General features: G+C 41.2%; 1 protein-coding gene and 1 long non-coding RNA gene across 4 annotated transcripts; one reads left to right on the top strand and one right to left on the bottom strand.

The window, feature by feature from the left end:
- Positions 1-6,201: 6,201 nt before the first annotated feature.
- LOC140592288 (uncharacterized) lies at positions 6,202-10,524 on the top strand. Its single transcript, XR_011992633.1, has 2 exons — positions 6,202-6,267; positions 10,092-10,524. It is a non-coding gene; the product is annotated as an uncharacterized lncRNA (long non-coding RNA).
- helz2a (helicase with zinc finger 2a) lies at positions 7,776-27,393 on the bottom strand. 3 transcript variants are annotated; one of them, XM_023795313.2, is made up of 20 exons: positions 27,233-27,391; positions 25,867-26,583; positions 25,108-25,291; positions 24,903-25,010; positions 24,028-24,683; positions 22,667-23,305; positions 21,278-22,076; positions 20,925-21,000; positions 17,301-20,721; positions 16,924-17,009; positions 14,425-14,553; positions 14,086-14,244; positions 13,181-13,325; positions 12,739-12,855; positions 12,265-12,457; positions 11,784-11,918; positions 11,267-11,476; positions 10,637-10,793; positions 9,044-9,211; positions 7,776-8,797 (listed from the first exon to the last, which is right to left on the bottom strand). In XM_023795313.2, the coding sequence occupies exons 2-20, from the start codon at positions 26,478-26,480 to the stop codon at positions 8,637-8,639; spliced, it is 8,157 nt and encodes a 2,718-aa protein (XP_023651081.2). In that variant the 5' UTR covers positions 26,481-26,583; positions 27,233-27,391; the 3' UTR covers positions 7,776-8,636. The 3 variants fall into 3 exon arrangements, 1 of the variants encoding a protein (XP_023651081.2); XR_002836193.2 differs by lacking the exon at positions 10,637-10,793 and having other exon boundaries at positions 8,661-8,797; positions 27,233-27,393; XR_002836194.2 differs by lacking the exons at positions 7,776-8,797; positions 9,044-9,211; positions 10,637-10,793; positions 12,265-12,457 and having other exon boundaries at positions 11,338-11,476; positions 27,233-27,393.
- Between the last annotated feature and the right edge of the window lie 91 nt (positions 27,394-27,484).

Below are 27,484 nucleotides of genomic sequence, written 5' to 3'. Positions count from 1 at the left end.
ATAACAACACACAAAAATTCTGATCTTTCATATCTTTATTGAGGACTACCATGAAAGGTCGTCCTTTGTGACTGTTTTATTTTTTTTTAGTGTTTGGCATGTGGTGGTTTGGTAACATGCCCCCTCCCTTTTTTTTTCTTTTGCTCCCGGGTGTGATTGTGGGAACGGTGACGTTCCTTTTAGGAAGGGGGGGGGACTGTGACAGGTAGGAGCTAGTGTGGATGGTAGCTGCCTCGAGGGGGAGGAAGCAGTTTTGTAACAAAAAGGCAGCAGCCACGTGTTATGGACGTGTTCTTCAGAAAAAAAAGTTGATTAAATAAAAGGTTGTGTGGTGAGCCACTGAGACGGAGCTACCAGAGTTCCGGCAGTATTCGTTAATTTAAAGAGTGGTACAAGTCGCCTTAACCTCAGACGCTACATTACCATTAAAAACTCATAGTGTTAGTGGAAACCCTTGGAATAATTAGCTGGTTGACCCCCCCTTGGCAGCAATAACCTCAACCAGGCGCTTCCTGAAGCTGTGGATCAGACTTGCACATAGTTCAGGATGAATTCTGGCCCATTCTTCCTGGCAGAACCGCTTTAGCTCTGAGATGTTCTTCAGACGTCTCATGTGTATGGCTCTCTTCAAGTCATTCCATAGCTTCTCTATTGGGTTGAGGTCTGGGATCTGACTTGGCCACTACAAAAGGTGGGTTTTAATTTTCTGATGCCATTCTGTTGTGGACTTGCTCCGGTGTTTTGGGTCATTATCCTGTTGCATCACTCAACTTCTACAGAGTTTCAGCTGACGTACAGACATTCTCACATTATCCTGAAGAATTTTTTGATACACTTGAGAATTCATCTCCCCTTCAATTATTGCAAGCTGTCCAGGCCCTGATGCAGCAAAGCCGGCCTAAATCATGATGTTTCCTCCACCATACTTTACGTAAGGGATGATGTTTTCATGATGATATGCAGTGCCCATCTTATGCCAGATATAGTGCTGCGTGTTATTTCCAAATAGTTCAATCTTAGTTTCAAAACATTTTGTCCATACCACCGTGGAGTGTCAATATGCTCTTTCGCAAACTTCAGGCATGTTCTTGTGTAAGCAGTGGCTTCCTTTGTGGTGTCCTGCTACCATTCTTTTTCAATGTTTTACATACTGTAGACTCATGAACACAGATGTCGGCCAGTTCCAATGACGCCTTCAAATCTTTGGCTGTCACTTGAGGTTGTGTCTTTACCTCAAAAACTAGGAATAAACTAAAGCCTGGGATAAACACAGGGAACAGGACAAGGCAGCAGACCATAACAACCACTCTGCACACAGACGTGTAACTACAATGAACCATCAAAGAAACACAACAGGCACTTAAATACACAGCAACCAAGACACAATGCAGGGCAGGTGAGAGTCTTAACCAATTATTCACAAGGACTCAGGGCAAACAAGGAACAGGTGTACAATTAAACAGCACTGGAGACGAGGGAAAACAGAAACACTAAGTGTTAACTAAAGCAAAGAAAACTGAGTAAATGGGGACAAGGAGCAAAAGACAGAAAAAAAGCACATGACAACTTGTTCTTTGCCAGCTCTGAGCCTCAATCTGAGCAACATACTCAGCCCACTGAGCCATGCAGCGGTCTGGGGGCCAAGGAAAAGCACACAGGGGCCAAGTGACATGGAGGAAGTCAGGATGGCAAGTAACACCTGCTGGCCAAGCGGGGAGGAGACATGAAAGGCAGGGTCAGATGGATGCTGACCCAGACAATATCATACAGTTCATTTTAGAAAAAAAAGCGGCTAAAGTCTAAGTGACAATAAAGCTCACATTTAGTGGCTGGTATTGCCCCCTTTGGCAGATACAATGTCTTACTTATAACTATCAGCTTTTTACATTGACATGTACAATATGTTGCCCATTTCTCCATGCAGGATAACTTTAACTCTGTGATGTTGAAGGGGTTTCCTGTATGGCCCTCTTTAAATTCACACCACAAAACATCACATTAATACTTTAAAGGCTTGGCCTCATTGAACTAATGAGCTAGCCTCTCGTTATTCAAGTAAAGTGGTTTCCGTTTTTTTTTTTTTTTTGGGGGGGGGGGGTGTTACTTTTAACTAATAGCTTTATAATATTTGCTCGATGTTTTAATGCGAGAGGGGGATATATGGCTCTCGAAGGAACAAACAGGCACGCTTTGGTCCGTTCAGAAATATTTTATTAAAAGTGATACAAATTATGAAAGTGAGACAAAATCATGAAATATAATAAGCAATTGTAAGTAGCCCCTTTAATGATTACAAAATCATAGAATATAATAAGGCAAAATTATGAAATGTCATAAGCATTGATAAGTAGTTCAAAGGGATACAAAATCATGAAATGTCATAAGCATAGGTAAATAGTCCCTCTAATGATTAAAATGCATCAGCAGCTGCAAAGCTATTCACACTCGGACGTGCCATCATCACCCATCTTCACACACGGACCGGAGAGCCCCTTTCAGTCCTGGCAGGAGACCAACACGTGAGTCCCAAGAAAGTGCCGGGCGATGCACGCTCTATCCCACGGCTGAGCTCCGGTCAGTGCTGAGTTCTCCCCCTTCCTTTATACTACAGTGTCTCACAAAAGTGAGTACACCCCTCACATTCTTGTAAATATTTTATTATATCTTTTCATGGGACAACACTGAAGATATGACACTTTGATACAATGTAAAGTAGTCAGTGTACAGCTTGTATAACAGTGTAAATTTGCTGTCCCCTCAAAATAAACACACAGCCATTAATGTCTAAACCGCTGGCAACAAAAGTGAGTACACCCCTAAGTGAAAATGTCCAAATTGTGCCCAAAGTGTCAATATTTTGTGTGGCCACCATTATTTTCCAGCACTGCCTTAACTCTCTTGGGCATGGAGTTCACTAGAGCTTCACAGGTTGCCACTGGAATCCTCTTCCACTCCTCCATGATGACATCACAGAGCTGGTGGATGTTAGAGACCATGCGCTCCTCCACCTTCCGTTTGAGGATGCCCCACAGATGCTCAATAGGGTTTAGGTCTGGAGACATGCTTGGCCAGTCCAGCACCTTTACCCTCAGTTTCTTTAGCAAGGCAGTGGTCGTCTTGAAGGTGTGTTTGGGGTCGTTATCATGTTGGAATACTGCACTGCGGCCCAGTTTCCGAAGGGAGGGGATCATGCTCTGCTTCAGTATGTCACAGTACATGTTGGCATTCATCGTTCCCTCAATGCACTGTAGCTCCCCAGTGCCAGCAGCAGTCATGCAGCCCCAAACCATGACTCTCCCACCACCATGCTTGACTGTAGACACACTTGTCTTTGTCCTCCTCACCTGGTTGCCGCCACACACGCTTGACACCATCTGAACCAAATAAGTTTATCTTGGTCTCATCAGACCACAGGACATGGTTCCAGTAATCCATGTCCATAGTCTGCTTGCCTTCAGCAAACTGTTTGCGGGCTTTCTTATGCATCATCTTTAGAAGAGGCTTCCTTCTGGGATGACGGCCATGCAGACCAGTTTGATGCAGTGTGCGGCGTATGGCCTGAGCATTGACAGGCTGACCCCCCCCCCCCCCCAAACCCCTGCAGAAATGCTGGCAGCACTCATACGTCTATTTCCAAAAGACAACCTCTGGATATGACGCTGAGCACATGCACCCAGCTTCTCTGGTTGACCATGGCGAGGCCCTGTCCTGAGTGGAACCTGTCCTGTTAAACCGCTGTATGGTCTTGGCCACCATGCTGCAGCTCACTTTCAGGGTGCTGGCAATCTTCTTATAGCCTAGGCCATCTTTATGTAGAGCAACAATTCCTTTTTTCAGATCCTCAGAGAGTTCTTTGCCATGAGGTGCCATGTTGAACTTCCAGTGACCAGTATAAGAGAGTGTGAGAGCGATAATAATAAATAATAATAATAATACATTTTATTTATAACGCACTTTTCATTAACAAAATCTCAAAGTGCCACATAACACCAAGTTTAACACACCTGCTCCCCATTCACACCTGAGACCTTGTAACACTACTGAGTCACATGTCACCGGGGAGGGAATATGGCTAATTGGGCACAATTTGGACATTTTCACTTAGGGGTGTACTCACTTTTGTTGCCAGCGGTTTAGACATTAATGGCTGTGTGTTTAGTTATTTTGAGGGGACAGCAAATTTACACTGTTGTATAAGCTGTACACTGACTACTTTACATGGTATCAAAGTGTCATATCTTCAGTGTTGTCCCATGAAAAGATGTAATAAAATATTTACAAGAATGTGAGGGGTGTACTCACTTTTGTGAGATACTGTATATACTGTAGCGACTGGGTGCGTGTCGGCAGGGAATGGGCTGGTCAGGCTTACCCCTCCCCTCAGGCAAGGTGCTCTCAGTTCTCACATCTAATTGGAGTGAAACTTTAGTGAAGTAACTTCCACTAAAGTAACACATTCTCTTTTAATTTCTAGAAAAACAAGGACCGTGTTCTTGGGCAACACTTTCCCTTCTTAACAAGATGAGTGTTTAGGGGTTAATTCTAAAATAAGGCAGCTTCTAAAATAATTCAGCTAACCGAAACACGAACGGACAGTGGGCCGGCAGGACAGGGTAATCTCGCCCAAGACAGTCGGAAGAAATCAGGAACTGACAGTGTGTGAGCAGGGCAGGGTGACCTCATCCCGGACAGCTGGAAAACAGGAACAGATGCTTATTTTAAGTTTTGCTTAACAAAAAGGGGGTTGCAAAAGTGCTGACACAATAAGATGCTGGGAGGGGGGACATGTAATAACGGACTAACTGGAGCAAATTTAAAAACATGTTGATGTCACGTAGCTGGGAAAATACCAAAAGAGGGAGGGACACCCCAGAGGTGCTATAAAAATACAGAACCGATAACTATTGTTCGAGCCTCATACTGTACATGCTGAATGTATGTCGGACAGTCGCTCCCAGATTGCAATCTGCCAGAGAATAAACCAGTGACTTGCAACTACTCCTCGTCTCAGCTGTGAATCTCTTCTCATCCACGGACCCGGTGGAGACGGCAAACTCCAACAGCGTCCTTGGGCAATGCTCTCTCATCTTCCCCAAAAGCAAGATAAGTGTCCCAGGACGAGATAAGCGTTCCGCAAAACCAATTATTGGTAAAAAAAAAAAAGTTATATAAGTGACCAGTGAAAAACATGTTTCTGCAGTTTAACCTTGGCACAATAATAGTATGTGTGAATCATGGACAACGTATTTGAATCTCAGGATGATTAGTCCATACACAATCAGAATCAATTAGTACCTCAATTACCTCATATGTATGTCTGCTAGGTGAAGTTGAACAATCACAACTTCCCAGAATATCACAGTAACAGGAGGACAGTGAACAAGCCTTATTAATTCTATGCTATGGGGGCGACGTACAGTAATCATCCGCGTATTCATCCTAATACACTCCATCATATATGCGAAGGGTATATGTTGGGCTTTCGTAATGATCTTGCATTGCAGTAGAAAATATTACTGTCTAATTATGTTGTTTTGTGTGTAGCCCGATTCATTTCCCCAAATACCTAATATATTGCCAACTTCCCCATCCTTCCTGTTATGTCAGGCAGGACGAGGGACACAGAAGCAGGTGGGGGGGGGGGGGGGGGGTGGCAAAACTGACAGGGGTTCTATTTAAATCCGAAGCCAAACAGAATGAAACTGGGCCAGAAACCAAACGGAACTGCGAGGGGTTCAAACAGGAGGACTAAACTGGGGAAGGATGCAGGCAAAGAAATGGAGAGACGTTAAGAAGTTAATGGCAGGACCAGGAAGCACTTTTATACAAAGACTAACAGGGGAACATAACAAGAGGCAGCTGGAGTGTATAACTGAAGGGCGTGAGGTCAGACTAATATGAAAGGGGCGTGGCTCATTAGGGCCACGCTGGGGAGGGAAACAGGAGGCTCAGCTGGGCTGGGTGTGACACTTCCACCAACTGTTGTCTCAGCCGCAGCTCTCTTCCCTTGTTGTTTTACTGCGCTGCCGGTGCTGGCTGATAGCACTCAGCCCATGTGTATAGGCAAAAGGCCATATGAATTCCGATCTGACCGGTCTCATTGATGTTGCAAGGCCATGAATCGGATACATATCTGATTTAGGGCCACATGTGAAAGTGGCTCAAATATGATTTGAAAATATTCAATTTCTGTGTCCACACAGCCCTGAAATCAACAGATTTGTATCACATCAAGGCAAAAATTTGGATTTGGGTCACTTCAGCCAGGTAACGTGAACGCCAGCTTCAACTTCCTGAGAGATTTCCTCTCATTCTCCTCAAGCACTCTCTGGTATGATGTTGAATTCATTGTAGGCTCCATGATGGTAAGTTGGCTTGAGGCAGCAAAGCAGCCCCAAACCAAAACACTCCCAGCACCAATCTTTTCCAATTATTGTGAAATTCTATTTCTCAATTTATTTATTTTTTTCACCAAATATGACATCTGGAATTGTGCACAACTCCACCTTTGACTCATCAAACACAGTTCCAGAAGTGCTGTCCCTCATGCTGGTGCTTAATTGAAAGTTTCTATCTTCGTCACTGCGCTCTCTTTTGACGATCTAACACAAAAAAACTAACATTTATGGATGTGTCAAAATCCATTTTGCTACTTTGACCACAGAAAAAACAGACTTTGCACGGCCAAAAAGGTTGTCCTAAGTCTCTTAATTATTTAAAGGCATGTTTTGGGCGTAAAGCAATAACCCAATCAGAATGGCACGTCACCTCACCTTTAAAAGGCAGTGGCGGATTGCTATTGCCGTTAAAAGGCCGCAGTGGATTGCTATTGCCGTTAAAAGGCCGCAGTGGATTGCTATTGCCCTTAAATGGCCGCAGCGGATTGCTATTGCCCTTAAAAGGCAGTGGTGCATTACTATATGCCCTTAAAAGGCAGCAGCAGATTGCTATTGCTGTTAAAAGGCCGCGGCGGATTGCTATTATAATGGTGCATTTGCCAGGCAGGCCAGATCGCTCATGTACAAGGTGAAAAGGTTTGACCATGTCATCAGCACTTCCACTAAAGCCTTGTGAGGTGAAGTGGGTATGGGATGAGGCTGCAGAGAGTGAGTCCTCGTTTTCTGGCATCACCAGATCACCTGTGTAGGGCCAAAAGCAGTATAATGATGTCAGAAGACGGGGAAACGGAAGCTCACTGCTGAACGAGAGCAGCATCTGGTAACGGGGACTTAATTATGCTTGTATGTTTTTTTCATTTTAATTTTGGGTCTGCAGTTTGCAAAATATACACTAAAGTGCAACCGTTGTTGAAACAAAAAACATTTTAAGTGCTTTAAAATGTTCAAACAAAAGGTAATAGGGCTGATATTTTATATCTCACAGTTTAGATTCCTTTACAGGCTATTTTGACGACATGTGCACGTGGTGTGAAAATGAGCGATGTGTGGGTATGAAACTAGCAAAACTACTTTGCATTGGTGGAAAATAGGGCCCATTGAGTTAGTATTGCTTTTTAAAAATGGTTCAAAACTGAATTCCTTTTCCCATTTCTGAGGTGGATTCTGGGAACGGGTACTACATTTCAGTACATAAACACCTAAAATCCACAAAAGAAACAATCTACAGTTGTACATGGTTTATACTGTATATCAATGGTGACTTGATGCTTGTAAACATGAGGGAGAATGGAAATGTGGCTCATGCAGGCTATGATACGAGGGTTGGGGTGGATGGAAATTATGCTACATATAAACTGCACATACTGGACCTTAAAGCATTTTTAAACCATTTTATTTAGTAATTACAATATGTTTCAATATATTACATTTTTAACAGAAACATTTACACTAAGTTCATAATGTAATAACTTGCACATGATGTAATAACTTACTACATTATGTGCAATAAGTTATTACATTATGTGCTCACCATTGTTATTACATTATGTGCTCACCATTGTTATTACATTATGTGCTCACCATTGTTATTACATTATTGGCAGATTGTTACATTATTTTATTACATTATGTGCAGTTATTACAATGTACACAGTCATTACATAATGATGTTTATCAGACCTCCAAATTCCCTGTATAAATTAGCGAGGATGGTTTTCATATCATCCCTGCTTAACCAAGCAAACCCCACCACACTGGTTTACACTTACATACTGTATAGTAAATACTCCACAATTACTTTATTTTTGTCTTTCAGTTCATTATTGAGGGCATCCTCGCCTCCACTCCTATTTACAACTTATCCTAATGGGAGGACTATTAAACAAACACAGATGTTCCAAACCACTGGCAGGTGTTCCATTGTTTACACCCAGTGTCCACCTATGCATCAACTACTCAGACCTTATTCCAAACGAGGTGTTTTTAAAACTCCTGAAAACTCCCATTTTACATATTGTCTTGGTACACATTATATTGTACCACCAGACCATCTGATGGAGTTGATGAACTTCTCACTATTCTGTTAATTAATTAATGGTGGAAAAGAACACGTATGGGTGACTGGGGGAGTCTCCAAGGAAAGATCTGAGAACCATTCATTAAAAACCAAGAGCACTTTCTGAAGGTAATAAAGGTGTGTCATCTTGGTGATAACCTCCAGAGATTTTGAAGAATGTTTTACTTCATCTGACGGCTGAACTTGTAGGATTTATTCTTTTTTTTCATAGTTCTGCTCTGGACCCAAATGTCCTTTGCATTATCCTCCACACAGTCATGTCTGCAGTAATGATCCAGCAATCTCCTCCAAAGGGTGCTGCACCGTAGCAAGTTCTTGTTGCCTACAAAGGATGTATGACGCACTTGTCACAATGTATTAACATACAACAAAGTTTAATCTCTAAGACCACTGTTACATTGGGATCTCTTTCACTCCTTCAAATGGATTTTGAAAGAGTCTCTTGTATGAATCAATATGACCAAAATTGATAATTTTAAGAGTCCTAAATGGAAAATATGTTTGACATCATTATTAAAACAAAAACACAAGTAAGACACATTGCAAATGCTGAGTAATGTTATTTTACCTAAAATACAGAGTCCTTCTTGTGCTCTGGTGATGCCGACATTGACTTGGTTGGGATCCATGACGAAGCCCAGCTTTTGCACTATCCACGTGCGGGTGGGTTCCGTTTCAATCTCTGATTGCGGACAGGAGCACACGGTAGACATGATGACATAGCGCCATTCGCTTCCTGTGACAAGGAAGAAAACCTGTAAGGACTGGCCAACAGCTATAGCTAATTCAGAGGTCAAATTACATTACATTTCCGGATGATACTGTGCTCTGAACAGATGCGTCTTATGATATCATCAGTGTATTACATCCACACGTCTATCTTCCACAACCATTGCACCTGTACTGGGTTTTGGTGAGCCTAGAGCCTCCCACAAAACAGAGGACACCATTGACAGAACGTCGGCCCATCACAGGACACGAATTTAGAGGCAATAACTCAACATGTTGAGTTTTGGACTGTAGAAGGAATTTTACCTGACCAAGGGGAAAGCAAACCGCACAAGCAGAGCAAGGGGTAGGAATCAAAACTGACAGCCCTGGAGGTGTGAGGCTTATGGAGGAAAAGTTTGATTTGATTCCAAGAAAGAGATATAGCCGTGTTATTAACAAGCGAACTGATTTTACTGATTTAACAGGTGTTAAGAGATAAAGCAGATAAAAACATATGAAGATGCTTATGCAAGGATTACAATGCAGGAATGAAAGCATTGTTAATGAGCTTACCAAGTCTGCTAAACAGAGTGTAGAAAACAAAGGATAGTAAGGTCAACAGAAGGACAAGTTCAATCTTTTGAAAACATCCCGGGCGTGGAGACAGAAGTTCAACAAAAGATCCGGTTAATTTGAGAAATTGGGAAGCACTGCAATGAGAAGTTAAAAGTCAAAAGGTGATCTGGGGTGCATGTTGACCTTGGGAAGTACCAAAATAGTTGGGGAGCCAATATCATCTTAGTTAAAGTAAGTGATTTAGTTGCTGAGTGGAACTATTCCCTGGCATGAAGGTGAAATCATTTTTGACCATCTGTCCAATTTCTGTAACCATTTGTCCTATTCAGGGTTACAAGGGGTCTGGAGCTTATGACCACAAGGCAGGGAACAACCCATGATGGAGTGCCAACCCATCGCAGGACACCAGCCCATCACAAGACACCAGCCCATCGCAGGGCACACTCACACACCATTCATTTGCACATGCACACCTAAGAGCAATTTGGTAGCTCCAATTCACCTCAGTGTATTTTTGAACTGTACAGGGAAACCCAGAGGAAACCCAATGACAACACAGGGAGAATGCAGACTCCACACACAAGGAGCCAGGACAGAGAGACGAAGCCCCCAGAGGTGTGAGGTGGCAGAGCTAACCACTGTACCACTGTGCCTCCCCCATTTTTGACCAATCAAAATGTATGGATGTCATGAAATGTATGGATGACACGTGTCACTAATATGTACATAAAATAAACATAGAATAAACTCTAGAACAAGAAGGGTCTGGCTGCAGAACTGAGATCTGATTTTTTCCTCCACAGGCTACAGTGCTAACCAATGATATGCTGTGTTGGGATAATAATAATGATAATAATAATAATAATAATAATACCTTGGCTTTTCACGATGGTGGTTACAGTAACATCTGTAATGTTTCTTTTGGACAGGATTTCCTTAATTTTTGCCACCTGGGCATTGTATGGTGTTAGAATGGCAATTCTCTCAGGTTGTATCCCAGAATGACTTATTAGAAGTGAAGCTATACGAACCTTAAAGAAACAGCAAAACATAAGTTAATAAGAAATGAAAACTGCAAGCATGATGCATATCCATATATGGGCATTCATGCATATGTACAGTACTGTGCAAAAGTCTCAGGTAGCCAAAGGTTAAGATGTCAAAATGACCTTTACGTTTTTTAATACAAATTTTTTACAATATATATTGTTAGATATTATTTGTCAAAGTGTGTCAGCTTAGCTATTTCAGAACAACGCCAGAATTTGCAGTAACCATCCAATACACCCCTGTAGTTTTGACTTGACCACTGCCCATATGGCTAAAAAATATGTCACTGAGTTGTGTTACTATGAATGTGTGCATGTTCTAATGTTAATTTGTGCTTTCCTGGTTTTTTTCAGAGCAAATATATACTTACTACCCAAATAAGTAGCTGCAAACATTTACTTTGACTGCCTAAGACATCTGTACAGTGCTGTATATACAGTGAATATTAGCTTACTGAATGTTCGGCCTCCTCAGAATTTGCCTTTGAGTTTTCATTCCCTTGCTCTGTGGAGACGACTAGTCTCTCCTCCTTCCCTTCAACGTGTCCAAATAAGATAGCGGTGGGCCGAGATTTAATCATCAGCATGCTGGGTTTATGGTCAATTCCAGTTATCAGTTGACCATTGTAGAACTCATTTGAAGGAAATTCACATATGCTCTTTTGCTAACAAAAAAACAAAACAAAAAAGCTCCAAAGATTATATACTGTATCTTGAAGGTCATCTCAGACCCTAGCTAGACAGCTTTCAAACAATTCATTTAAATTAATTTAATTCAATGAATGTAACATTGTCCATCTATACCACGGATAATTAAAAACATTTACAGTATTGATGTTTCACAGGTCATGGAGTATCCAAGCCTTCTAAACTGTATGGCTGGATTTGAAATGAGACTCAACTTCACATTGTGAAATCTACAGTCAACATGACATTGAGCATTATGATATCTTTCAGTGAGTACCAGCCTACCATTCTGTATTGTGTATCCAGCATGAGAGCATTTCCCACATAACGTTCAAACAAAGACTTCTCCATTCCTAACTTCCTCGTAAGATCATTTTGCAAAATGGGCCGTAATTGCTTGTGGTCCCCAAGCAAAACAATCTGAAATCATGAAAATGTTACATGCATTAACAGAAGCTAATATTTTCAGTTTGGCGCTTCAATTTAAGATCTGGAAAGGGCCATACTTGTGAGAAAAAGAGAACATTCTGAGAGTTATGGTTGGTACTCTCAGAAAATTAAATATATAAATGAAATATAACAATCACAAAAACAGCAGAAGGAAGTACCAAAGAAGAGATGACAGGAGAATATGCTAAAGAAAGATCGGTATAAACCCAACACCTTAAGAAGAGATGGCACCAGGTAGAAAAGATGGATGCAATAGGGAGTGTGTACTACTTTAACATATTTTGAATAACTTCCCATTTCTATGGGAAGAACAGACCTGTTTGGGTTTATGGATGGTCAGTGGTATGAAGGCCTCTGGCTCAGTTGCCATAGCACACTCATCAATAATAATTTGATGCAAGGTCAATTTCATGGTGAAGTTTGGGTTTGAGGCAGCAGTGCAGGTGCACAAAATGACATCGTGATTTTCCAGCTCAAATTGGCGAGCTTGGTTCAGAAGAATTTTGTAGCTGAAAAAAATGTTAGTAAAATAATGGATGGTACAACAGGAGAGGTTCCACTAATAATTACTGAAAGATAAATTAACACTGTGTGCCTTTTTAGGGTGTTTCCTATCTCAATTTAAAAAAGCTGTGTAGGTGTAAATCTGACCAATCAAAATTTTGGTTAATAGGTATAGTCTTGGTCATTTTCATCTAGGTTCTATAACAGATTTTACATTTTTATGGTCTTGTGGGGGTGCCAAGGTGGCACACATGATTTATGAAGAGACGTGCTTCCTTCAATTTACCTTTCAACTTCAACATCAGTGATTTCCTCCTTCCTTTTAATCCTGTCATCAAACACCCGGATTTGATCTGAGAATGGGTTCCCAGGTTTCCGTATCTTATGATGCAGTGTGATTGATCTAGAAATCATTTGTATGTAATTTAGATCTCACTCAGTTCCAGAGCAGAGACTGTTAACATCATATATATATACTCACATATATTAGCATTTTCTTGCTAATAAAGATACTCAAATGGTGAACATGCTGTAAATCTATTTTGTTAGCAAAGAATATTGAGTGTATTTTTAGTAAATGTTAAGTGATTAACATGCAAATGTAGAAAATCTCAGTGTGTTCAATAACTTTTGACTGATAATGTATTTTAGATAACTGTTGCACAACTAAGTGACTTTAAGCTACACTTCCATTAAAAATATGAATGAAGACAAAAGGTTGAACACACGTGAGGTCGTTGCTGGGCCTTGCTTCCCTCTGAGCCCTGCGTGAGAGTTTGAGGTTGCTTCCTGGGTAAGGGAACTCCAGCATTTCCATCTGTTCACTGTATACTCTTAGTGGTCTCAGAACATGCTGGAACTTCACAAGCTGCTCTGCAATAGAGAAGAGCAATATTCCAATTAAAGGTTTGCCATATTTTTCAGTGATAATGTAATCGATTTTGTATATAGCTAGCAGCATTTGCAGTTATGGTTACACTTTACTTAAAGGGACATGAATAATGTAGTACTTAATGCATTAATTAACCAGTAACTAAGTGTTACTTACATACTGATCCTGTGCTTGTACAGTATAGCATTAACCAATTGTGAAGTTCATGTATTCCATTCAGGCAGTATATTAATTAATAGTGAACTAGTTAATTATGGCAAGACTTCAGTTGAGGGGGCAAAAATACTTAACTAATTTACTACTCAAGAACAAATCATGAACTAATACAGGTTTCCCTGTGAAATACATGAACTGTCATGATTGATTAATGATGAATGAACATAGGATCAGTACTTAGAGCAGGGGTGGGCAATCTTATCCGCAAAGGGCCGGTGTGTATGTACCCCTGACTTAGAGGTAAGAAGCATCCGCTGATGACGCATTGCAAACCAGACGAGAACCTGAGTGCGGCGGGTGATATCTTAGCACCACACTAGTCCAGATGGAACAGTGTGAGTTTTTTACAGTGGCTGGAGTACCAATGCCACCAAAAACACTTAGTTACTGGTTAATTAATGCATAAAGTAAGCATGTACTCCTATATTATTCATATCCGCTCAATCAAAGTGTTACCTGCAGTTACTATACTATATAATTTATTTCTGACTGTGAATCGCTGGGACCGGATATACAGTAGCTTACTAGCAACAACATCCACTGATTTATTGGAGGGCCCACAGTATAAGATACAGGATTTCTTCATGTCTTTTTGTCTGTCTGCTGACTCCTCTTCTGTTTTCTTTTTGTTTAACATGAAGAACCAATAAACGAGATAGACTCCAACCACAGTTTTTCCGGTTCCTGAAAGAAATGCCATAAAAGGTAATGAGTGTGTGACAGGCCAACAAAAGCACAAGTGTGATGTCATATCTATTTGAACTATATTTTTTGAGACATCTCAGCTGTAGATTTGCAAATAAAACTCCTTAATTTATACTGTTTTTTGGACAACACAACAGAAACAGCCATGGAGTGCATTACCTGGGGGGCCCTGTATGAGTGTGAATTGGTTTTCCAGAGCTTCTTGTATGGCATTCTTCTGGCTCTCATTAGGTGCAGGCAAGTCCTCTAGCCTTTTTTTCATTTGTGATTTCCATCTTTTACTTGCACCTATCCAAATAAGAACATGCTTATAAATTTATGGATGACAAAAATAATAGGGGCAGTGGGTCAGTGAGTAGTACTATTACCTCACACCTTAAGTGTTAGCGGTTCATGTCCTACTCCCACTGTTTTTTCCACATTATATGGGTTAGTCCAAAGACAACCCATTACATAAACCGGTGTCTATAAACTACCCATAGTATGCGAGTGAGTGTGTGTGCTCTATGATGGACCAGAGTCCCATCCAGGGTGTCCCACGCCTTGTGCCCTATGATGGACCCATGTCCCATCCAGGGTGTCCCACGCCTTGTGCCCTATGATGCCAATAACGTGCCCTGCCGTGCAGGACCTTCTACTGTGGTGTTTCCAAACCCGGTCCTTGAGAACCCCCAGACAGTTCATGTTTTCACTCCCTCCCAGCTCCCGGTATGAGAATCAGGTTATAAAACACTGTTCTATTGGAAACCTGCTTGGAAGTTGGATGCATAATCAATCAATCAATCAATTCATGAAATCCACAACACTGGAGGTGTGAGGCTGCAGTGCTGCCCACTGATCCACCAGTGGCCTGTACTACGAAGGGAGTTTAACCAAATCAGACTTAACCCCGAGGTAATTTGCGAACGCGAGGTTGACAAAATCAGGTTGACTCCATCTGGGCTAATCAGTACTACGACGCCAGTTAAGAAGTTGATTTGTTAAATCGGTGTTAACTGCATTGGAGTTTGTGCGCGTTCACATAAATGGAGCACGTTCGGCAACGCAAGGCACCGTTTGACTCGTAGCGCGATCTCCATGTGTTTCACGGAGGAAGACTGCATGCTAATTATGCAGGGTTATGAGGAGTTTAAATCCACACTGTACAGAAAGTCCAATACCACTGCAGCCAACAAAAGCAGGCAGGCTTGTTGGCAACGTATTGACGACGGATAAAATGCATATGTACATTTTCACGGTCATAAAACGTGGTCTAAAATATCTCACGACCGAGTATTAGACAATTAAGTGTTTTCTGAAAAGAATTGAATTGGGTTGAAAGAATTGAAATACTGTTAATAATTACAGAGGCTAACAGATGCGACAAAATTCAGAAGTCACCTATTACTGTATATGCTGGTAAGTAATGCAATGCTCCCTGAAGTTCCATTACTGTAATGTTACTCATAATATAAACTTAATGTTAACAATAACTGATCCGATTTCAAATAGTAGTGGAAAGCGTACGTGGCAGCAAGTCAAGATGAAATATAAAAACATCATGTCAAGTGGTAGGGCTTTGTATTTATATTTCAACTCATTATGAAAGATTTGTTGTGTCTAGCCTCCACTAATAGCGTGTTTCTATGTTTTACAGCTAATAAAAAGGTGTCTGTTCATATGACACTTAATAGAAGGTGAGCCACTGTTTAACAAACAATTAAATGATTTACAACAGGACAAAACAGAAGCATATGTGTAGTGAGAAAACGACTAGGAACCTGTCACCGCAGTTAAGTTAGCCTCATATTCCATATTCAGTTTTCTGGCTTTAATATCTTTACGGAAGTAAGGTAGGCGTTTTTAATGACAGAATTGTGATGTCCAGTACACAGACATTGATGCACACTGATTATTTTTCCGTTTCAAAACATTTTGTGATTTGTGTCAAATCGTGTTAATAGCTAATATAATAGGTCCTTTCAGCCTGTGACATGATGGTTTAGTATTTTGGGCTCATGGCGACTGTTCCACACCCCTTTGTTTCCCAGATTGCTTTACATACGAATTTTAATTAATTTTTGAATGTTCGAATGTATCCATATACTCATAATACTGTGCAGTCGACAATACATGAATGGGTTACTAACTTTAAAACTAGACAAGACAGGCACATCTAGTGAAGTGTGCTTTGATCAGTGGACAACAGGGAACAATGCACACCCCTTGGGTTTTCAGAATAACTTTCTCTGTAACAGTTATTAATTAATACTTTGAATGCATATTATATGCCATTGCTCCATTTCATACATATTAACAGAGAGAGCCCCTCACGATTCGCGCGCCAATGTCGTACGGATCATCCAGGTAAGCGGGCATTGTCTTCGGAGAAATTGTAGTGAGAGGGGCGGTGCTCATATACAGTAGGGCTGGCTTACGCGGAAACCTCGACTTAACCAAGAACAAAAACTGCTCGGGGCAGTTTTGAGACTTAGGGTAAATTGCCATAGCAATATGTCTCGACTAAAACCTACCCACCTTTCGTAGTACGGGTTAATCGTGAAGTTACACCACACGTCATCAAGTTACTCGCAAAGTTACCCTGATAAGCCAGTTACCCCGCTTCGTAGTACAGGCCCCAGGTCACTTTACTGTATCACTCCCTAATGATTCACTCACTTTTGAAGCATGTCTCCCTGCCAACTGCAATGTTCTGCACAAGCAGGTTGGCCTGGGCAAGTTGGCATATGGCTACTTCTTTGCGCCTGAATATGGTGAAAATTAAACAGTCACTTTCAATAACAATCATCAACATATGAAGTTGAAGTTAAACTACACATTTTAGGCATCCTCATTGTATATTACAAAACAATGTTCAAGAATATTTAACTGAATGTTTGGACATGAAGTTGCATTGGATGGTTTTAAGCCATTTGCAGGCTGTCCTCATTGCCCTCAGTCCTTGTCTGCCCAAGAACCAGTAAAATGGGCATGTTTTATTATTTACAACAGTTCTACATAAGTATTTTTTAATGAATATATAGCATAGAACTTACACATCAGGCAACAGCTTGGGAATTAACTCCAGAGTGAATCTGGTATCCTTCTTGAAGATACTTTCCAGGTTATTTTTGAAAGTGAGGTGATTGACGCGGAAGTTTATTTGCACATAGGAGAGTATCTTGGATTCATCCTCATCAGTGATTTTAGTGGTTATTCCATGAGCGATCCATGTGTAGGACATGGGATCTATATGGTCTGATAGCTTCCCTGGTCTGACATTTTGCTTTTGGTTTCTCAGTCGAATACACAAAAAGCAGTTCTTCAGATCACAGTCAATGGACCACTGCTTGATGGTCTCCAACGGAAGTCGAAAAAATCCAACTAGATTCTTACATTTACTGTCCTTCTTAAAAGTAATGACTATATCTTCAAAGATAATGCTGTCATTTTCTGCCACAGCACTGGATGCTGACTCCATTTCACAAAGGGGTTTCCAGATTTTCTGATATTCCATGTAGCTGTCATAGTGCTTCTTTGTAGATTGGAGCGCAAACTGGGAAAAGCATTGCACTGGATTCTTTACATGTTCCAGGCAAATTTCAAACCCAGGATGAACAACCAACAGTTGTACCACAGGGACCAGCAACCCTCTTTCTGTATCTGAACCAAGTTGTACTTCCATTGTCTGACCAGCCTTCAGTTTCAGGGACACATCAGTGTAGTGACCATCACTTGTTAACCTTTCAGGCTGCTTGCTGTCATCGTTAACAATACTTGAGCGGATTTCCTTGGTCAGTTTAAGCACATTCTCCCATTCTTCTGCTTTTATTGATGAAAGAATATCTTTCCACGTGTCTGCTAGAATGAATGTCGTTTCAGTAGCAGTGTGGTGTCCTGAACAAAAAGATGACTGATTCTTATTGAATGAATAAATCCTTCGCACCCAATTCAGGATCATGCATTGACTTTCTTCATCGAATTCCGGCTGGGCTATCAGCTGCATGTCCTTGTACATTATGGTCATTTGTTTTGGCAGTGAAGTATTGTTCAAAGGAAAGCGTAAAGAAAACATTTTGCTGTTCTGGGGCACTTCAACAACAAAACATATCTTTCTTAGACTTTGTGTGCTCAGCTGTGATGCAGTATTTAGAAGCTGTGCCTTCTTTTCATAATCCTGCTGTTCCATACATTTCTGAGAAAATTCTATAGAAAGCCAATCAATGTTTGTAGGTGTGTATTTGATGTTTGAGTCATCAACAGCTGCATGCAGGAGCCTCTGCACAATCACATCTACATAGCGGCGTATGGGTGATGACGCCCAGGCGTAGGAGTCAAGCTGCAGGTCATGGTGTCCCACTCTGGACTGAGCTGATGAGTTGGAGCGAAGAACACGAGCCTTACAAAGAAGATGAGTGAGCTCAGTTACAACAGGCAGCAACTGTGGATGAATGTTGTCTGTTGTAATTATATCAATTACTTTATGAATATCCCCTTTGTGAGCAGCAGACTCAAGGTGTTCCAACCAGGAACTAAGTATGCAGAAATTGCTGGTGTCCACAGTATTCTGGCTATTGTCAAGACTTTCACTCTCATTTGTATGGTATGAAAGATGAAGGGACATAGGTATGAGTGACCTCTGCTTTTCTTTAAAATGAGAAACTTCCACTGGGCTGGGTTTATCCTGACATCTGAGAGGAGTTAAACTCTTTGTCTTTTCAATACTTAGCAACCAGTCAGCCACTGAACTGTTAAACAGAACCATGAGCTCTTCAACCATTTTGTGAGATCTGTTTCCCATGTGGATTTCTTCATCAGGTGATTTATAGCACCAGTCAGCTGGTTTCCTCTCCTTTCTGAGTACTTCTGAAAAGTGGCAAGCTTTTGCAATGCAGCCTTCCAAAGTGTCACATGACAGGTTCTTGTTAGAGTTGCTCTGGATTATTTTCTCAGCATCTTCATAAGACAGTTTTCTGTCTGAGCATATCACAGAGAGATAGAACTGGCTGCTCACAATCCGGTCTGTGCTCTTGTCCACCTCTGTCATCAAAGAAATGGCACGTCGTTCACAATTAGGCAACAAACTGAAATTCTTTGTGCTGAGACATTTTGGGAACATATGTTCAGGTTCTTTTCCAGGACAATAAAAAGTAACTCCAAGTTTCTGAGCATATTGGTCAGTAGCACTGCCCATGGTAACAAAACTAGCAACATCAGCAATATGAACTCCTATTTCATATCTTTGGCCTAAATCTCTTACACTTATTGCATCATCCATGTCTTGTGAATCTTCTGGATCAATGGTAAAAGTTGTGTATTTACAAAAATCCTTCCTTTTCTGGCCCCCTTCATTTATATCCATGCAATTCATTTCTTCTTGGACAGATGGAGGAAGAGTTCTATTGAGTTGGTATTCAATATCTAAGACTTCCAGACCAGCCTCTAATGAGGTCACCTTTGGAAGGACCTCCACTACAACGCCTAAGGGACATTTAAATGTTTTTTGCCACTTCAAGACCTTGACAACAAAAAGGCTTTCTCTCTTTAGTACTTCATTTATTTTCACAAACTTCACTGGCTTCCTGTAATCATTATCTGGTGTTCTCACAGCAACATAGTTGGGTTTGTCCTTGTACATTGGAGTGAAAATTTTTGAGACAGCTTTGTTAATGGGAACCATCAGCTGAAGATCGTATCTATCCATGGTGCAGACATGCAATCTTGATGTCTCTTCTGTCTGCAGAACATCAAGCACTCTCCCTTCTGGAAAGCAGTGGTCATCATTTAGTATCTGTACTACAACGTGATCTCTATGAAAAGAGTGGCCAACATTCTTCCTGCCTTTGATTTTAATACAGAGAGTGGGATCATCCAAAGGTCTAGCATAGCTTAGATTAAACCCCTCCATAATCAAAACACAGCGTTTGAACCGATGTGGATTCGTCAGCAAAAGGCACTCCGAATCTGGAGCTGCTGAACTCAGAATTGGTTGTCGGTCATATTCTGGGGATTCACTGGATTCTCTGAGCTTCTCACTTGGAAAAATGTCCAGGATGCCATCTGCTGTGACAGTAATCCTGACATCTTTGCTTTCCAACAGCTCCTTCAGTATAGGGTCTTCAGTGTCACTTATTTCAGATGCGATTGATTCTGTGTCCCTGGTGTCTTCTTCTGTTTCTTTAAAAAATTTGGCATTTACCCTCACATCTTTTTCAATATCATCTACAGTCAGATGTGGTGGGTTCATGCTTCCCTTCCCAATACATTGCCCAGTGTAGCTTTTCCAGATCTTCGTGCACCTCCCAAACATGCACAGGGCCACAGCATCTCCCACCACAATGACCTGAGACTGAGCTCTGGTCATGGCAGTATTCAGCACTCGGGCATCATTGAAGAAATCCAGGTAAGCTGAGTCAGATGAGAGCAGGCTGTCTCGAGTGTGAACGGTGCTCATCACTACTACCCGGAACTGTTTGCCTATTTAAAAAAAATAGTATATATATATATACACGCACACACACACACACACACACATGTTATCTATATGTACTTATACTACATATTGAATAGTTGTCATGTTGAATATGCAGAGATGTAGTAAACATATATTTTGCTGAATTACATAAAATACTAGATTACAAAAAAGCAGTAATATTATAAGTTGTGCTTTATGGGAATACCTTGAACATTTTCAAAATGTTCCACTGTTACATCTCCTAACTTTTCCTTCCGCAGTTCTTGCCGGATAAATGTGATCTGTAAATTAGAAATCAGATATTTTGTAAAACAATGGTTTTGTGCACAAACAACACAATTACATTTGTGTCCAATTCAATTTCACACCTATGCACACACCTACTCCAATTCACCTTTACATGTTTTTGGGCTGTGTGAGAAAACCAGAGGAAATGCCATGACAACACAGGAAGAACATATGAACTTCATACACATAGATGCAGGGCAGAGACTCACACCCAGCGTTACTCACGTTTTACAATAATTGCATGTCCTTGGACAGTAGCACTTGAATTACCTGACATCCTTCAGAAAGAACACATATTGTTCTTCTTTCCCGATTTCCCCACTCTGATGGCCATTTCTCCACCAGATGTTTCACAACCTGCACAACAACCCCAGCCTCCTGTGGATTAAGCCAGGACATGGTCGTGGAGTCCAAGCGGCACTGGCCATGAACGTGCTGGAACCTCAGAGGATGGTGCTGGGGGTGCGGAGGCACTGCCCCACTGGCCTTGATGGCATCACTCTTACCAACGTAGAAGTGAGTGGACACAAACTCCACTATTTCCTTAGTGGAGCGGTAGTTTTCGTTGAAGATGATTCGGCTGCTCAAAGCCACATTGTGTTCTTTTAGTGCTTTATAGTGATGGAAAAGGCGATTAAGCAAAATATGACTGTGGTGTTGACCTTCCTCTGGAGAGAAAAGCCTTGGACCCATCTGCATGTGGTCTCCAGCCAGAACCACTCGTGTTCCTTTTCCTGCCAGGCTCAGGGGCATCAAAGCTTCACACTCCAACATCTGAGAAGCTTCATCGATCATTATATGACTGAAGTAACCCGATGGCAGCTTCAGATCATGGAACAATCTGGCCATTGCAGCTGTGGTTATGACTATTTTGAATTGGTCTACTGTAGCCTTGTCAGGAAACAGAAACTGACCATCCGTGGAAAGGTGACAGTATTGTACCGTAATGTCATATGCTGCACTGCTAACCACCCCTTTCTTGTTGGCTTTAATCCTGAGAGGTCGAGCTTGAGGATTTCCAGCGTTAACATAGGGGTGAAAATGATCTTTCACATACAAATCTGCAGAACTGGAAAAAAGAGGAGATATTTCCTCAGAAACAGAATATCCATGTAAAATCCATGTGTCATTTAACAGCATAAATATATCGGTAACACTTTACTTGATAGAGCACAAATACTTAGTAATAACTGAATAACTGAAGTACAAATCATGAACAAATCATAAACAAATATAGTTGCTACTTAAGATGCATCACAATTCATTAATGATGAATGAACATGAGATCAATATTTCACTTGTTATTCATGACTTGTTCCTTCAGTAGTTCCTTCATTAGTTCTTTCAATAGTTCATAAAGGTTTACAGAATTAACAGATATAGTAAATATAGTAAGACAAAATGTGCATCATGATTCATTAATGATGAATTAACATGAGATTAGTACGTAACTAAGACTTACTGTAGTTTGTGGTTAATTAATACATAAGTAATAGAATAATATATATTACTTGTGCCCCGTCAAGTAAAGTGTTACCAATGTATCCTTGCAAAAGGTAACTAATGTATTGGTTTTATAATGTATGTTGCACCACACTTAACATTTTTAATATAGTCTTGATATAATATAATTAATCTCTTGAGTGCCTGAAATCTTACCTATTTGTGTGAGTGCAAATTAGGACTCTGTTTCCAGGCTGACGGACCAACTCCTTTGCTGCTGTGGCCAGAGTGTAAGTTTTCCCTGTTCCAAAGGGTCCGTATATGAGGAGAGGTGCGACGCTGCTTCTTCCGTCTGATTCGCCAAGGATGAAGGACATGGCTGTTTGCTGCTTTGCATTAAGCCTAGTGTACTGCACCGCGTGCACTGGAACACAGCACTGGTCCATGTCTGGCAAAACCATTTCAACTTCTGGAAGGAGATCGACGGCTTTGTGCATCTCGCAGAGAGGAAGACGACTGATCTGAAACTGGACCTCCATTGCACAGGTCATGTTGCTCTGGAGCCCCATGTCATGGCAGCATCGTTTGGAGAGCTGCAGATACATCATGTTCTCACTGCTGGCATCTCGAACGATGTCCGCCTCGTAGACCTGATTATTCTGATTGGCTGCTGACGCGGGAGCCACCAGGGCTGAACAGACCGATCTCCTTAGCACGTAGCCCTCCGGGGTGTCGGGCGTCAGGGAGAAATGAACAGGGACTTCAGCAAAAAGCTCCCCAGCTGGAGCAAATTTCATCCCAAATGCAGGCCCAGAGATCCCTTTAGTCAAGGAGACGTTTTTTTGCAGACTGAGTCTGTAATTTTAATTAGATAACAGAAAACCTTTGAATCAGTGTGAACTTCAAATTGCATATAATTCAAATGTACAAATGTCATTAATGTAAAGAAAATTAGGCAAAAATGAAAGACTAGTCAGAGTTGATTCTTTGGACTCTGGGGGGGCCTAGGCAAAAAATACTCCATGGGGTCCCTCTACTCACTGACATGGAAATATTTATTACCATTCTTTTAGCGTGAAGTCTAATTTAATAATATCAACAAAGAGAATTTAAGAAAAACAAGTCCTTTTGTGAAAAACAGAACACGCAAATAAGCATTTGCCCCTGCCATGTACCATGTAGTCAGCCACCCTTGGGGCCCCCTGGCCATCTCCCGCCTTGCCTGTCCTCTGGCTACACCTCTGAGACTAGTTAACAAGAATATTCTTCCATCTTCTATAAGCACTTGTCCGGTAAAGGTAGTGGTGAGCCAGAGGTCTACCCCAGAGCATCACAAGGCACACACTCACACACACAATGGGGAGTTTAGAGACACCAATCCAGCTATATTAAAGCTTGGTTTTGCACTGCAAGAGAAAACCTTGGAGATACACTCACACTCACACGTAGTCTGGGGGGTACAACACTGCACTGCTAACCACACAACCCACAATGCAATATGTTCAATGATAATAATGACGAAACAAACAATAACCACCCTATTAATTCCATGAAAGGATTACAGAAGGTATTGTTACCTGGACACCACCTCTTCTAGTGCCAGCTCCTCTCTGTAGAGGAAGTTGTGCATTCGCTCTCTGTAGTTCTGGCGGGTTATGGGACTGTGGTCTTCAGCTTTGGGGTTGAACTGCAAGTTCATTTGAGGAGGCTTGTACTCCTTCAAGAGCTCCTCTTCTTCCTCCTCTGTTTTTACTATGCATGGAATGATGAATCTGTTTCCCCGGTGCCATCTCTCCAAATCCTGGATGAGGGGCCTCACACTCGTGGGCATCTCCTCTGGTAAAGGGAGCATATCCTCTCCCACCCTCACCTGAAGTTTCTGTAAGAGCACTGGCCTCTGATCAAAGTCGAACACCAGCCACTGGTCATACACACCTGGGCTGAATGTGCTGGTTGAACTCAAACTAAAGTAGACAGGGATTTCAAAGGACTGCACAACAACCCCAGCCTCCTGTGGATTAAGCCAGGACATGGTCGCCGAGTCCAAGCGGCACTGGCCAGGAACGTGCTGGAACCTCAGAGGATGGTGCTGGGGGTGCGGAGGCACTGCCCCACTGGGAGTCCAAAACCTCTCTCCTGTTGCATAAGTACAAGGACCTTCAGGGCTGTTGCATGTGAAACTAAATGTAGTTCCAGATTCCTTTTTCATCAATGCAACTTGAACAAGAGGCATCTGAAATAATTAATGCATGAAGGGTTAGGCAGTCAACCATGGGAGTTATGCAGTGTTTGATTGTTCAGAGGGGACAGTTCATATAAGTGAACCATCAAACAATTTTTTTGAGATAGTTAAATGATTAAATGAAACTTGTTTTTTTATTTTTATTTTTTTGTTAATGCATTCTAAACTTGCTAGGCAAATCCTGACCAGGACTTGTTAAGAATAACTGACCTCTGATGTTATTTTGAAAGTCCACTTTAAAGGCAAATCTTCCCAATGACTAACAACAGACAGATCCTTGTCACAGTGCACAGTGACACCAGGCACAGACTCAGACATCTGCAAAGAAGAAGATCTGAGGTTAAAGTACGAGTTCTGAGTGATTTGGGGAACTGTAGGTGCCCTGGATGGCCAGGATTAAGAGTTGAGATCTTACAATGAGAACTTCACTGATGCTTTCCCTGTACTCCTGCAGTAATCGCTCCTGGTAGGACAGCAAACCCTCTTCGGCTGCTTTCATTTTCCTCTTTCGCGCATTCTTGTCCCGCATGTGCCATTCCATCAGCTCCTCTAAAGAATGAGCTGAGGTACAGTTATCCCCATACACACAAGTAGAAGGTCTGTGGAGAGAAGTTTCAGGCAGATTCAGGTCTAACTGTCATTATTGAAACAGTTCAAGTTCTACTGCTACTTTGTACAAAACCAATTCTTCATCTAAATACTTTGAAAACTATATTTATTAAGGAATAATGCACACCAAGCCATGTATTATATGTTCTTAAACTCATTGCTGAGAACATGTTGTGCAGTGAAGTAAATTTAAAAATGAATATTTCATGTCTTGCAGTGCATTAACCAGCTACATACCATGGTTACTACACATTTGGCTTAAATGTCTGTACATAAAGATGCTAATTTTAAGTTTACAAGCTGAAAACACATCTATTAGTAGAACTGCTTCGATCAATGATCAAAATTTTTTCTTAGATATTACCCAAGCCACCATCATTCATTAAAAATTGTTCATTGCTATGACCAAAAGCCAGTTGTTAGATCAAGATTGTCTTATTATAATAGCTCTGTGATTTGCCTGGCTGGCACTATGGGTGCAGTTATAGAAAATTATAGAACAGCCTTCTGACCAATCAGATCTAAGAATTCAACAATACCGCGCTACATGCGTATGTTATGCTACCTTTCACATATCTTGTAGGACTGGTTCACATTTTCAGGTGGGTCACGATGCTTCCATTCTACCGTTGCATCAGTGAAGATCATCCTCTCGTGTTCAGGAGTAGAGCAGTGGTTCATGAATCTTTCCTCTGAGGAGAACCACTTCTTACATACTTTGCAATGGAACTGAGGAGAGCTGACCAGAGGCTGCATTGGCTGATTTGGAGGATGCTCGGGTGATTTGTTCTGGTTCAGAAACTGGACTCTCTTAACCAGATTAATAAGCTGACTGTAGTCGAGATGTTTCTCCTTCAGAAAATTCCACACTGCAGCCTCCTCAGAACTTCTTGCAAAGGCACAGCGTTTTCCATGAAATGTGCAGCCACAGCCCTCCACGAAATACCAACAAGGTACATACTCCCGTGGCTTTGGAAATGCCGGTGGACATTTTATATGCCTCAGTTTCTCAGGCGATCCTTCCCACCTAGCCAAGAGAATATCTCCAGTACACTGAGGGTGGTCTTGACTGATTACAGAAAATGTTATTTCATTTTCTTTTTTGCAGCACCAGGAGCATGCAACATGAAGGTTAACTGTTCTGGATACAGTAGGCTGAATTGGGCCTTGTCTTGCCATTGTGAGTAATTATATGCAGCATAGATTTATTCGATTTATGTCCCGAAATGGTAACCCAAATCAGCTGCTTTTTCATCTCATCAGTCCTTTTCAAGTCTATTTTCTGAGGAAAAAAAACAAAACATTTTTTTTAAAAACAACTTCAAATTTCCAAAAACATTTCTCTGGTAACCTTACTTACCGCAGTATTCAATTTGACCTTAAATAGTTAACTACTAAACAGAAAATTATAAAACTATGCACACAGTCTAATTGTGATCATGCTAAAATGCAGTCAGAACATTACTGTCATTTCTGACGCCATTTAAATATGACTTGAGGAGAGGTTTAGAAATAAGAAGTTGAAACACTTTGACAGGCATAAAATCTGACAACCACACATACTATGAGTATTTTAGAAAGTGGATTACACTAATGGGATGACATTCTTGCTGAACAGCAGCATAATCACTGATGCAAAGCTAGAATAAATAACAGCTTCCAGCTAGTCAGTATCACCAAAATGTTGGCAGACAGCCAACTTGGGGAAGTCTGTTGCCAAGCAACAAATAAAATGCTGATTGAAGCTACATCAAATACCTTGGGACAAAGTTACAGAAACCAAGAATGTAGCCAGAACCACCCACTCATCCACGACAGAATCACTGTAGCTGATTTGTTGTTATAGAGTTTTAAATTATGATTAACTATTTTGTCGATGAAATTTGTTATAATAGAAGGACAAACTTGAGAGAAAAAAGAAAAACACTTACCTTCAGTTATCTTCAGAAATTGTGATTTGATTAAAAATTTCATTACATACATTTGTTAACAAAAACAACAGGCTTCATAATTCAAGCATAGCAAGACGAACAGATGGGCAGAGAGCTGTCAAACACTGTCTGTATTTATACCATGTACACACACCACACCCACTGCAAACTCCACTTCCTGCATCAGCACTCGTGACTCAACAAGTGGTTTCATTTTCAAGTAAATGAAACAGAACAGGATGTCAAAAACAA

Source organism: Paramormyrops kingsleyae, chromosome 8, assembly GCF_048594095.1.
Source record: "Paramormyrops kingsleyae isolate MSU_618 chromosome 8, PKINGS_0.4, whole genome shotgun sequence".
In the NCBI taxonomy this organism is placed as follows: domain Eukaryota; kingdom Metazoa; phylum Chordata; class Actinopteri; order Osteoglossiformes; family Mormyridae; genus Paramormyrops; species Paramormyrops kingsleyae.
This window is presented reverse-complemented; position numbering and strand designations above follow the sequence as displayed.